General features: G+C 51.4%; 1 protein-coding gene, 1 long non-coding RNA gene and 1 pseudogene across 2 annotated transcripts; 2 read left to right on the top strand and 1 right to left on the bottom strand.

The window, feature by feature from the left end:
• LOC137780708 (zinc finger MIZ domain-containing protein 2-like) overlaps positions 1–7,505 on the top strand; it is a 10,953-nt pseudogene extending 3,448 nt beyond the window's left edge.
• On the bottom strand, positions 7,356–8,911 carry LOC137780710 (uncharacterized). The gene is made up of 2 exons (XR_011077161.1): positions 8,720–8,911; positions 7,356–7,907 (listed from the first exon to the last, which is right to left on the bottom strand). It is a non-coding gene; the product is annotated as an uncharacterized lncRNA (long non-coding RNA).
• Positions 8,715–11,168, top strand: ppiaa (peptidylprolyl isomerase Aa (cyclophilin A)). Its single transcript, XM_068568894.1, has 4 exons — positions 8,715–8,875; positions 10,114–10,233; positions 10,321–10,493; positions 10,786–11,168. The coding sequence occupies exons 1-4, from the start codon at positions 8,807–8,809 to the stop codon at positions 10,916–10,918; spliced, it is 495 nt and encodes a 164-aa protein (XP_068424995.1). The 5' UTR covers positions 8,715–8,806; the 3' UTR covers positions 10,919–11,168.
• The last annotated feature ends 672 nt before the right edge of the window (positions 11,169–11,840 follow it).

The raw sequence follows: 11,840 nt of genomic DNA, 5'->3' as shown, positions 1-11,840 counted from the left end.
TCATGGGCCCCGGGGCCAACCCGGGCGGGGGCCCCATGATGCAGGGCCCCGGGGCCGGTGGCCACGGAGGCTACATGGGTCAGCAGGGCTACGGGGAGCCCAGCAAGGGCTACATGAACCAGGGCATGTACCACGGCCGGCCCAGCGGGGGCTACGGAGGAGGACCGGGCTACTCCACCAGGTGGGGGTCTGGGTCCCGGGTGTCTTGGTCCTGGGAGTCTGGGGTCTGGGTCTTGGGGGTCTTGGTCCTGGGGGTCTGGAAGTTATTTGCAAGGCTCTTTTACGGTCATGGAAAACCTAGAAAAGTGTGTATGAACCCTGCTGTTCATACACATTCTTGACCGATGGATTTCCATGGCTTTAAACCAATTTCCCATGACTTTATACCACATTTTGGGCGTGTCATCGTCAGTTACCCACAGAACGCCGGCGGCTCCAGAAGTTCAGCCGACTTCTCTCAGGCCGCTGCTGCCGCCGCCGTCGCTGCCGCTGCCGCCACGGCGACCGCCACCGCCACGGCAACCGTCGCCGCCATCCAGGAGAAACAAAACCAGGACATGAACTACGGACAGGTGAGGAGAGAGGGGGCGGGGTTTAGCGCTCCTCCCGCCGGAGGCTTCAGGTGTCTGACCTCTGTGTCGTGTGCCAGATGGGCGGTCCGGGCTACAGCAACCAGTTCATGGCTCACCCCGGCCCCCGCGGTCCCCCCGGAGGCATGGGCCCCGGGTCCGGCCCTGCCAGGGGCCCTCCCTCCATGGGCCCCATGTATGGACCTGGCGGGGGCCCCCAGAGGGTCCCACAGCACCCGCAGCACCCTAACTATGGCCCCGGACCACAACAGGGCCACCTGAGGCCTCCGCAGGGCCTGAAGCGGCCCTACAACTCTGAGGTGAGCGCCTGGAGGTTCACACGGTCGCCTGCTAATGCTGCTCCTTAGCTTCAATAGCAAATATGGACCTGACCAACGTGAAAGCTTCTTTATTTACACCTGACTCACAACCTCCGTCCTTCCTCCTCTATCCTTCTCCTTCGTCTTCTATCCTTCTCCTTCGTCTTCTATCCTTCTCCTTTGTCTTCTATCCTTCTCCTTTGTCTTCTATCCTTCTCCTTCGTCTTCTATCCTTCTCCTTTGTCTTCTATCCTTCTCCTTCGTCTTCTATCCTTCTCCTTCGTCTTCCATCCTTCTCCTTCGTCCTTTATCATTCTCCTTCCTCCTCTATCTTTCTCCTTCGTCTTCTATCTTTCTCCTTCGTCTTCTATCTTTCTCCTTCGTCTTCTATCCTTCTCCTTCGTCCTCTATCCTTCATCCTCTATCCTCTATCCTTCTCCTTCTCCTTCATCCTCCTCCGTCTCCTTCATCCTCCTCCTTTGTCTTCTATCCTTCTCCTTTGTCTTCTATCCTTCTCCTTCGTCCTTTCTCCTTCGTCCTCAGTCTTACCCAGGAATGCCTCAGCAGTACGGCGTTCCGGTTGGTCCCAGCGTAAGCGTGATGTCGGGTCCTGGTGGCGCCGGCGGTTCGATTCCAGGTTCAGGTGGGGGAGGTCATGGAGGTCATGGAGGTCATGGAGGTCATGGAGGTCATGGAGGTCACGGCCCGTACTCCAACCCCAACATGCAGTACCATCCAGGTGAGACGCCCGGTATGACGGGACTGGATGGCTCAGCCTTAGAGATAGAGTGAGGTGATGAGGTTCCTCTGTAGGGCTCAGCCCTAGCGATAGAGTGAGGAGATGAGGTTCCTCTGTAGGGCTCAGCCTTAGAGATAGAGTGAGGTGATGAGGTTCCTCTGTAGGGCTCAGCCTTAGAGATAGAGTGAGGAGATGAGGTTCCTCTGTAGGGCTCAGCCTTAGAGATAGAGTGAGGAGATGAGGTTCCTCTGTAGGGCTCAGCCTTAGAGATAGAGTAAGGAGATGAGGTTCCTCTGTAGGGCTCAGCCTTAGAGATAGAGTAAGGAGATGAGGTTCCTCTGTAGGGCTCAGCCTTAGAGATAGAGTAAGGAGATGAGGTTCCTCTGTAGGGCTCAGCCTTAGAGATAGAGTAAGGAGATGAGGTTCCTCTGTAGGGCTCAGCCTTAGAGATAGAGTAAGGAGATGAGGTTCCTCTGTAGGGCTCAGCCTTAGAGATGCTTTGAGGTTCAGGTGTGCTGTTTCCTGACTCTGGGTCTTTCCTGTCCGTTTACCTGCAGGTCCCGGAGGTCCAGGCCCCGCCCCCCAGCGCTCTGGCTCCTCCCCCTCCTATCAGACCCATAAGATGCCCCTACCACAGTACCCCCCCTCAGGACCTCCCAACTCGCAGTACTACAAAGTGAGGAGCTTCATGTGTGTTGTGTGTCCACAGGAAAGAAAGGTAAAGCAGGTAAACATGAACACGTGTTGTTGTTGTTGTTGTTGTTGTTGACGCAGCAGGAGCAGTTTAACGGTCAGAGTGGAGGCCTGAACGCCGCTGGAGTCTACAACTCCTTCAACCAGCCGTCTGGGGTGAGACCAGCGCGTTCTCATGTACTTGTACTTCTACTCATGAAGTACTTTTTACTCCACTGGTCTGGGGTAACATGCGTGTGTTTTCGTGTACTTGTACTCATGACGTGCCCCCCCCTCTCCTCTCCAGCCGGGTCGAGGGTTGCCAGGTTACCCCTCCTCTCCGGTTCCGGGTAACCCGACCCCCCCCATCACGCCCAGCAGCTCCATGGCTCCGCCCTACATGTCGCCTGGCAACAGTGACGTCAAGCCGCCGCCCTCTTCCTTCCTGCCTGACATCAAACCCAACATGGCCGGCCTGCCGCCACCGCCTTCAGGTCCACACACACACACACACACACACACACACACACACACACACACACACTTTTACACACACACACACACACACACACACACACTTATACAAACACACACACTTATACAAACACACACACTTATGACAACACACAAACACACTTTTGATAATAAAAAAAGCACACACACTCTTATTTGATGACATACAGACACACACACACACACACTTCTAACACACACACACACTTATAACAAACACACACTTACATGATAATAGGATAACAGACACACACACACACACACTTGTATGATAACAAACACACACACTTATATGATAACAGACACACACACACACACACACACTTATAACAAACACACACTTATATGATAACACACACACAATAACAGACACACACACAGTGTGATGTCACAGTGTGTGTGTGTCTGACCCGCGGTGACTTCCTGTCAGCAGGTAACCCGAGTGACGACCTGCGGCTGACCTTCCCTGTGCGTGACGGCGTGGTCCTAGAGCCCTTCAGATTAGAGCACAACCTGGCGGTCAGCAACCACGTGTTCCAGCTGAGAGACTCCGTCTACAAAACACTCATCTTGAGGTGCACACACACACACACACACACACACACACACACACATTCTGATGGACTTCAGAGTGTTAAAGTGATTTTTGGGACGGATGGGTCTGTTCCGTTGTTCTCATTGTTGCACGTTAACTCACACTGTGTGTGTGTGTGTGTGTGTGTGTGTGTGTGTGTGTGTGTGTGTGTGTGTGTGTGTCTGTCTCAGACCGGACCTGGAGCTCCAGTTTAAGTGTTACCACCACGAGGATCGACAGATGAACACCAACTGGCCCGCCTCGGTCCAGGTGTGCCCTCCTCTCTCTCTCCTGTTATCTCCAGTCTTTTCTTTTTGTTTGTGTGTTGAGTCACAAACAACTCGTGTAAACATTGCAAACAGAGACGATCACTTGCAATAACAATAGCCTCAATGTCCTCCTCTCCCTCCTCCTCTTCCTCAGGTGAGCGTGAACGCGACCCCTCTCACCATCGAGCGAGGCGACAACAAGACCTCCCACAAGCCCTTGTACCTGAAGCAGGTGTGCCAGCCGGGCAGGAACACCATCCAGATCACCGTCACCGCCTGCTGCTGCGTAAGAAGCTCCGCTCGTCCGCCGGAGGGAGGAGGAGCCGCGCGGCGCTAACGCACCTGTCCGTCTGTCTCCCCGCAGTCGCACCTGTTCGTCCTCCAGCTGGTCCACCGCCCGTCGGTCCGCTCGGTGCTTCAGGGTCTGATGAAGAAGAGGCTGCTGCCGGCCGAGCACTGCGTCACCAAGAGTCAGTGGGCTGGGACACACAACACACACACAGACACACACAACACGTGCATTGACACACAACACGCGCATGGACACATGACACATGCTGAGCCGCTGGACACACGCGTGTGATTGTCTCACGTGAACTCTCTCTCTCAGTCAAGAGGAACTTCAGCAGCGGTTCCATCCCTGGGACGCCCGGGCTGAACGGAGAGGACGGCGTGGAGCAGACCGCCATCCGGGTCTCGCTGAAGTGTCCCATCACGTTCCGCCGCATCCAGCTGCCGGCCAGAGGCCACGACTGCAGACACATACAGGTCAGAGGTCAGGACTGCAGACACATACAGGTCAGAGGTCAGGACTGCAGACACATACAGGTCAGAGGTCAGGACTGCAGACACATACAGGTCAGAGGTCAGGACTGCAGACACATACAGGTCAGAGGTCAGGACTGCAGACACATACAGGTCAGAGGTCAGGACTGCAGACACATACAGGTCAGAGGTCAGGACTGCAGCTCAGCGTCAGCAGTGAACATAATACCTGCCAGCTGTCTCCAGGTCTCCACCAGACGTCTGTTGTTCAAGACAACACAGACTGGACTTTTACCAACGAGGAAGAAAAACTGACCTCATGAAAAGCAGTTATTGCTTTTGTAGGCAGTGAACCGCGATTAATCAGTTCTTTTTCACCTTTGCCCAGCGCTAACATTGATGTAATAGATTCATATAAACACGTCTGTCTGCAGTGTTTTGATCTGGAGTCGTACCTGCAGCTGAACTGTGAGAGAGGAACCTGGAGATGTCCTGTGTGCAAGTACGTCTATTCATTATTCATTTATTGAGGACACCTGTTTTTACACATGTATATAATGTGTGTGTGTGTGTGTGTGTGTTGTGTGTGTGTGTTGTGTGTGTGTGCGTGTGTGTGCAGTAAAACCGCCCTGTTAGAAGGTCTGGAGGTGGATCAATACATGCTCGGGATCCTCATCTACGTTCAGAAGTAAGAAACTTTCCTTCAGACTTTACTTTGAATGTTTTGATGGCCTGTATTTTATTTTGAAGGTCTCCCCTCGCCCACAGCTCCGAGTACGAGGAGATCACCATCGACCCGGTGTGCAGCTGGAAGCCGGTCCCGGTGAAGCCGGACCTCCACGTGAAGGAGGACCCGGACGGCCCGGTGCTGAAGCGCTGCAGGACGCTCAGCCCGAGTCACATGGTGCTGCCCAGCGTCATGGAGATGATCGCATCGCTAGGCCCCGCCCCTTCCTCCCCCATGCCCTACCCACCGCTCCCTGCAGGGGGCGGCGCAGCGGACTACCCGGGACCAGGTACCGTCCTGCTGGCACCAGCTGCTGATGAGCACCCCATGACGCCATGACCCCATGACCACAACTCTGTGTGTGTGTGTTCATATGTGTGTGTGTGTGTGTGTTCATGTGTGTGTGTGTGTGTGTGTCCTCAGCTCCGTCCTACCCCGGTCACACTGGTTTCTCAGACTTCTCTGGTCTGGGTGGAGACTTCTCGTCCCCCGGCCCCCCCCCCCCTCTCCTACCAGTCGGAGCTCCTCCTCTCCCCCGATAAGCCCCTCCCCCACCTGGCTGCACAGGTAGGTCTTCATCTTCATCATGTTTATGATGAGGATTAATTCCACTCACTAAAGTCATCTCCTGTCTCCTCTTCACTCTCCTTCTCTCCTGTCTCCTCTCCTTCTCTGCTGTCTACTTCTCTCCTGTCTCCTCTTCACTCTCCTTCTCTCTTGTCTCCTTCTCTGCTGTCTCCTTCTCTCCTGTCTCCTTCTCTCCTCTCCTTCTCTCCTCTCCATCTGTCCTCTCCTTCTCTCCTCTCCTTCTCTCCTGTCTCCTTCTCTCCTCTCCTTCTCTCCCGTCTCCTTTTCTGCTGTCTCCTTCTCTCCTGTCTCCTTCTCTCCTCTCCTTCTCTCCTCTCCTTCTCTCCTCTCCTTCTCTCCCGTCTCCTTCTCTCCTGTCTCCTTCTCTCCTGTCCCCTCCTCTCCTCTCAGATGTCGGGCCGTTTGGACTCCACTTCCCATGGTGCACCTCTCCCCCAGCAGCAGGGTCTCCATGGCAACATGTTGATGCAGCGTAGCAACCAGAACCCTCGTCTCCAAGGAGACGGCTCCTTCAGTCTCGGAGTGACGGATCCTGATGCGTCTTTAGACGTGAGATTATTATTATTATTATTATTATTATTATTATAGCATCCTGATGTCATACTTTACTGAATATCATGTTTATATTGTGTATTTAAATGTCTATTAAACTATATTCATACAACATGTAAACGTATTAAACTATATTCATACAACATGTAAACGTATTAAACTATATTCATACAACATGTAAACGTATTAAACTATATTCATACAACATGTAAACGTATTAAACTATATTCATACAACATGTAAACGTATTAAACTATATTCATACAACATGTAAACGTATTAAACTATATTCATACAACATGTAAACGTATTAAACTATATTCATACAACATGTAAACGTATTAAACTATATTCATACAACATGTAAACGTATTAAACTATATTCATACAACATCGTGTGTAATCTAGTTTTCAGGATGAGCTTCATCAGCTTCAGTTTGTTTAACGAGCACTAAACAGTTTGAGTCTTCTGGATAAAAACAGGAAGTCGTGTTTCATCACTTCCTGTTTGCTTGTTTCTGTTTGTTTGTTTGTGAAGTTGCTTCCGGAGTTGACCAACCCAGACGAGTTGCTGTCGTACCTCGGACCCCCGGACCTCCCGAACAACAACAACGACGACCTGCTGTCGCTGTTTGAGAACAACTGACCACACACACACACACACACACACACACACACACACACACACACACACACACACACACACACACACACACACACACACTGTAAGATATGAACTCGTCTCCTCGCAGGACGGATGGACCTTTAGAGCGGAGGACTCTTGTTTTATTGATGTTTTTTAACCCTCTGATACCGGGACGCTTCGTGCCCTCCACCTCACCGCTGACAGGAAGTGTCCACGCTCACAGGAAGTGTCCACGCTCACAGGAAGTGTCCACGCTCGTTGACGCTCGTCTGCGACCTGGACGACGCTGGGATTTGTAGTTTAAAGTGTGAGTGAGGTTTTTAAATGTGAAGCTTTAAAGAGAAACGTGGCTCACAAACAGGAAGTGCCCCCCTCACACTCAGCCTCTAACGTTGTTGTTGTTGTTTTAAAGGAGTTCAAGTTAGATTTTAAAGACTTTTATTCCTTCACACGTGTAAGAGTATGTGTCATAATGTTTGATATCTTCACTGTCTCTGTAAGCGGTGGGTCACCTGGTCCCTCCATCATCCAACCAGCTGCTTTCCTGTCAAATAAAAATGTTTCCCTCTCATGTTGTCTCTCTGCTGCTGAGACAGGAGGACCAATCACAGGCTAGTCTTCCTGTGTCTCTGACCAATCACAGGCCAGTCCTCCAGTGTCTCTGACCAATCACAGGCCAGTCCTCCAGTGTCTCTGACCAATCACACGCCAGTCCTCCAGTGTCTCTGACCAATCACAGGCCAGTCCTCCAGTGTCTCTGACCAATCACAGGCCAGTCCTCCAGTGTCTCTGACCAATCACAGGCCAGTCCTCCAGTGTCTCTGACCAATCACAGGCCAGTCCTCCAGTGTCTCTGACCAATCACAGGCCAGTCCTCCAGTGTCTCTGACCAATCACAGGCCAGTCCTCCAGTGTCTCTGACCAATCACAGGCCTCTCCACAGATGTGTGTGTGGTGTGTAGTCCTGGTTCTTCTGTGTAAAAAGGGTTCAGAGATCAGATGTGTCTTCTACCCTTTCTACTACTTATTCTACTACTAATTCTTCTTCTACTAATTCTTCTACTTCTCTGGAGACATACAAACTAAAAGATCTCTTTCTCTTTGTTCTGCTTCCTAATAATAAATAATTGGACACATAAAGAGTCCAAACGTCTGTGAGCCTCAGACCTTCTGGTCTGATGGCCACATGTGAACATCGGGTCTGATAGAAACCAGGGACCCAATAGCTCCGGTAGAAACCAGGGACCCAATAGCTCCGGTAGAAACCAGGACCCAATAGCCCCGGTAGAAACCAGGACCCAATAGCCCCGGTAGAAACCAGGACCCAATAGCTCCGGTAGAAACCAGGACGGACCGCGCCCTTACCGCGTGACCGCGCACCAACATTCTCTGCCTGACAGCGGGAACGCGCGCCGACTGCGGGACTTGACTTTAGCCCTCCGCGTGCGTTGCACGTATTGGATACCAGAGTTGTCACAATGATGCAGGGGGCGCGCGCCGTTTAGGATTTTACATCCGGGACAGAGAAAAGGGGGCGGTGTTACAGCGAGAAAGCCCTGAAAAACACCCGACCCCCACCCGTAGCGGCCCACCCAGCTGAATGAATCAAGCCCACCGTCTAAAGGGTCCGTTCAGCTACAGCCCAGCCAAAAGGGGCGGGTGCATCCGTTCTGGCCGCTGATTGGCTTAATCGGGTGCCAATCACATATGTTGGGGCTACCAATTGGCTCGCTTTGATTTCAAACCGCCCATCGGCGTGTTATATAAAATTAAACCACACAGCACCTTCCTTTCTCCGATCTTTCCGGCCAGCCGCGTCTCAGCTCCAGAAAAACCCAGTTCAGTCCACTCGCTCCGGTGCAGTCAGCTAAAATGGCCGGACCACGAGTCTTCTTCGACGTCACCTCCAACGGCAGCCCGTTGGGCCGCGTGGTGATGGAGGTAACCGTCTCTCCGCCGTGCTGCCGGTGCGGCAGCCTCGTTATCTGCTGCACGGGGTTCCACTAACCGCCTTTAGTTTTTATAACCACAAAGCCCCTGTGTGCTGCGGGCGGTTGAACCCGTGTGTTCCACCGATGCTAACGGGTTTATAGCGCACGAGCGGACCCGTTCCCGAGCTGTCACGAGCGCATCTGCCTTGAATGGACCATGTGCACGTGCGTGTGGCTCGAGCAAAAGAGACATAACGGATCCTTACGTCACCGCTTTATTGTCATATTTACCATGGCCGTTATGTGCATGATTAAGAGACTATTGGTATCATCTGATCCGTATCGTAGCGCTTGACTATCGGCTCGTGCACGCCGTCTTTACGGGCTAACTAACAGCGCTGAGACCTGCTGGGGCCCGCGGGCCATGTTTGAGCCACTGGCTAGCAGGCTGAGCTAATGCTAACGGGCCGTTCATTCGGCTCTTTGTTGCGTTTCGCGGCCTTTTCACAAGCCCGGGAAACCCTACGTTGATCCGCAGGCATATTTTGTTAAAAAGTCTCGATGAATGCGTGTGTGAATTATTATAATTATAATGTTGGAATTTTGTTATAATTTATTCTGGTTTCAATCTGATGTCAAAATGAGTTTACAGTCTCTGCCGCAGAAGCGAACTGCGCCGCTTCCTGTCTGCGCACGCAGTTCTGGAAAGTTCCACGAGAGGGTGGGGGCTCTCCGCATTATGGGGGGGAAGATGGCCGACAACCCGTGACACTTGTATGTTTATTCATTGTGATCTAGTTCCAGCAATGAAGACGCAGATCAGTTATCCAACTGGCTGCTGTTCGAGTTATCAGTGACGTCATTGTCACGTGGGTCCTTTATATCCTGTTAAAGAAGCTGAAACGCGACGCTGCCATTTTGTGCCCGTTGCAGCTGAGCCCCATTATGCGCTTTCCTGTCAGACCCGTGAACTCGCACTTCTAGCTTCCCAACTGCTAATGTCAACGTTAAGTTGCTGGAATGTAATCTGAGCCTCAAGCTGATGGCTCCTGAGTTATGGAGCTCTGGTTTCTGTTACTGCGGCGCGGCTGCTCTGAGGTCAGCCGTCTGCCTGCAGCGCTGCACAGCTGACAGTTTAAAAGGTCTACGACCCGCACGCAGCTGGTTTAGGATCGGTCTCGGTCGGGTCAGCGCTCCATTCGCTGATCCCACGACTTTTGACCGCCTTTTTCCTTCCTTCCTCTGCAGCTCCGTGACGACGTGGTGCCAAAGACCGCCGAGAACTTCCGGGCCTTGTGCACCCACGAGAAGGGCTTCGGCTACAAGGGCTCCAGCTTCCACCGCATCATCCCCAAGTTCATGTGCCAGGTGAGGCGGCCATGATGACCAGGTGGTTATTTAAGTACAGGTTCTTGCGTGTGTGTGCGTGGCGTTAATGTGTCTGTGTGCGCGCAGGGCGGTGACTTCACCAACCACAACGGAACCGGCGGGAAGTCCATCTACGGCAACAAATTCGCCGATGAGAACTTCACCCTGAAGCACGGCGTGCCCGGCACCCTGTCCATGGCCAACGCCGGGCCCAACACCAACGGGTCCCAGTTCTTCATCTGCACGGATAAGACCCCCTGGTGAGTCTGTTGGTAGCATAGCTTAGCATGAAGACCGGCAGCAGAACGGGACGGCTAGCATTAATGTTTAAACGTCTCGCTGTCTTCTACACTGAGACAATAGCTTGTTAGCTTAGCATGAAGACTGGCAGCAGGTGGGGGAAGCTAGTGTTAATCTTTTAACGTCTCACTGTCTTCTACACAGACAATAGCATGTTAGCAGAGCAGCATGGGGGACAGTAAGCATTAATGTCACTCTTCACAGACGACAATAGCGTGTTAGCTTAGCATAACGGTGGTGGTTGTGTTGCAGGCTGGATGGGAAGCATGTGGTGTTCGGCACCGTGGTGGAGGGCATGGACGTGGTGAGGAAGATGGAGGCCACCGGCAGCCAGAGCGGCAAAACCTCGTCCAAGATTGTCATCGCCGACTGCGGTCAGCTCTGAGCGCCGGCGCTTCAACCCTGTAGCCACGCCCCTGTAGGCTCCGCCCTTCAACATTCCTTATTGATGGAGTCTCAAATCCCAACATGCCTTTTTATTTTCATTCCGTTGTTATTAAAATCATGTGGCTGCATTTGTGACTTTTCCTTCCAGAAGTTTCTTTTGCATTAGCAGTTTTTTCACAATGTCCCAACGTTTTTTGTTAAAGTCAAACGAAGAAAATTAAACAGAAAAGTTGCCTTGACAAATGAAACGCTTGTTTTTTATTCCAAATCTGTGCCGTTACACCACGTCTGTGCATGCAGATGGAGAACAATAGAAGTCATGTGACCAGAAGTAAAACTTCTATCAAAACACATTCAGTGCATGGTTCATGACCACATGTATTAAAACACCTGCAGCTCTTGAGCTGCTCAATACTTTGTTACATTTAGTGTTAAGATGACTGTCTGATATTCAGCTGAGTGTTAGTTCTGCTTTATTGAAGCAGAAAAGTTATTAAGAATAAATGATATCAGGATAAGATGTAATCTTAATGTGTAAGCTCTGACTGGACCTTCAATTATGAATGAGCTGTCAAGTCTGGACACGCCCACAAACACCTGACGTTTTAAAGAATGGACGTCTGCTGGAAAGATTAAATACATATGCTAGTGCTGCTTAGCATATAGACTGGGAACAGGCTAGCTTTTTAGCTCTGGCTAACATGTCTGTGTAGAAATCTGAGATGATAAAATGTTAACTGTCCCCACTTGCTGCTGGTCTTTTAGCTTAGCTATGCTAACATGTTGTCTGTATAGAAGACAGACATTAAAACATAAATGCTAGCTGTCCTCACCTGTATAATATAATAGTATAAAGGGCTCTCTGCTTGCACATTTTAAATGTTTCCTCCCTTCAATTACATTTGAACATTACACTGAGT

The sequence above is a fragment of the Clinocottus analis genome, unplaced genomic scaffold, assembly GCF_023055335.1.
Source record: "Clinocottus analis isolate CAN_PGR_092001 unplaced genomic scaffold, fCliAna1.0.p SCAF_86, whole genome shotgun sequence".
Taxonomy (NCBI): domain Eukaryota; kingdom Metazoa; phylum Chordata; class Actinopteri; order Perciformes; family Cottidae; genus Clinocottus; species Clinocottus analis.
This window is presented reverse-complemented; position numbering and strand designations above follow the sequence as displayed.

Excerpts from the sequence above, each read along its gene's own strand:
- ppiaa (XM_068568894.1), top strand. The coding sequence starts at position 8,807 with ATGGCCGGACCACGAGTCTTCTTCGACGTCACCTCCAACGGCAGCCCG. Across the intron at positions 8,876-10,113 it reads TGGGCCGCGTGGTGATGGAG|CTCCGTGACGACGTGGTGCC; the intron begins GTAACCGTCTCT and ends CTTCCTCTGCAG. Across the intron at positions 10,494-10,785 it reads TGCACGGATAAGACCCCCTG|GCTGGATGGGAAGCATGTGG; the intron begins GTGAGTCTGTTG and ends GTTGTGTTGCAG.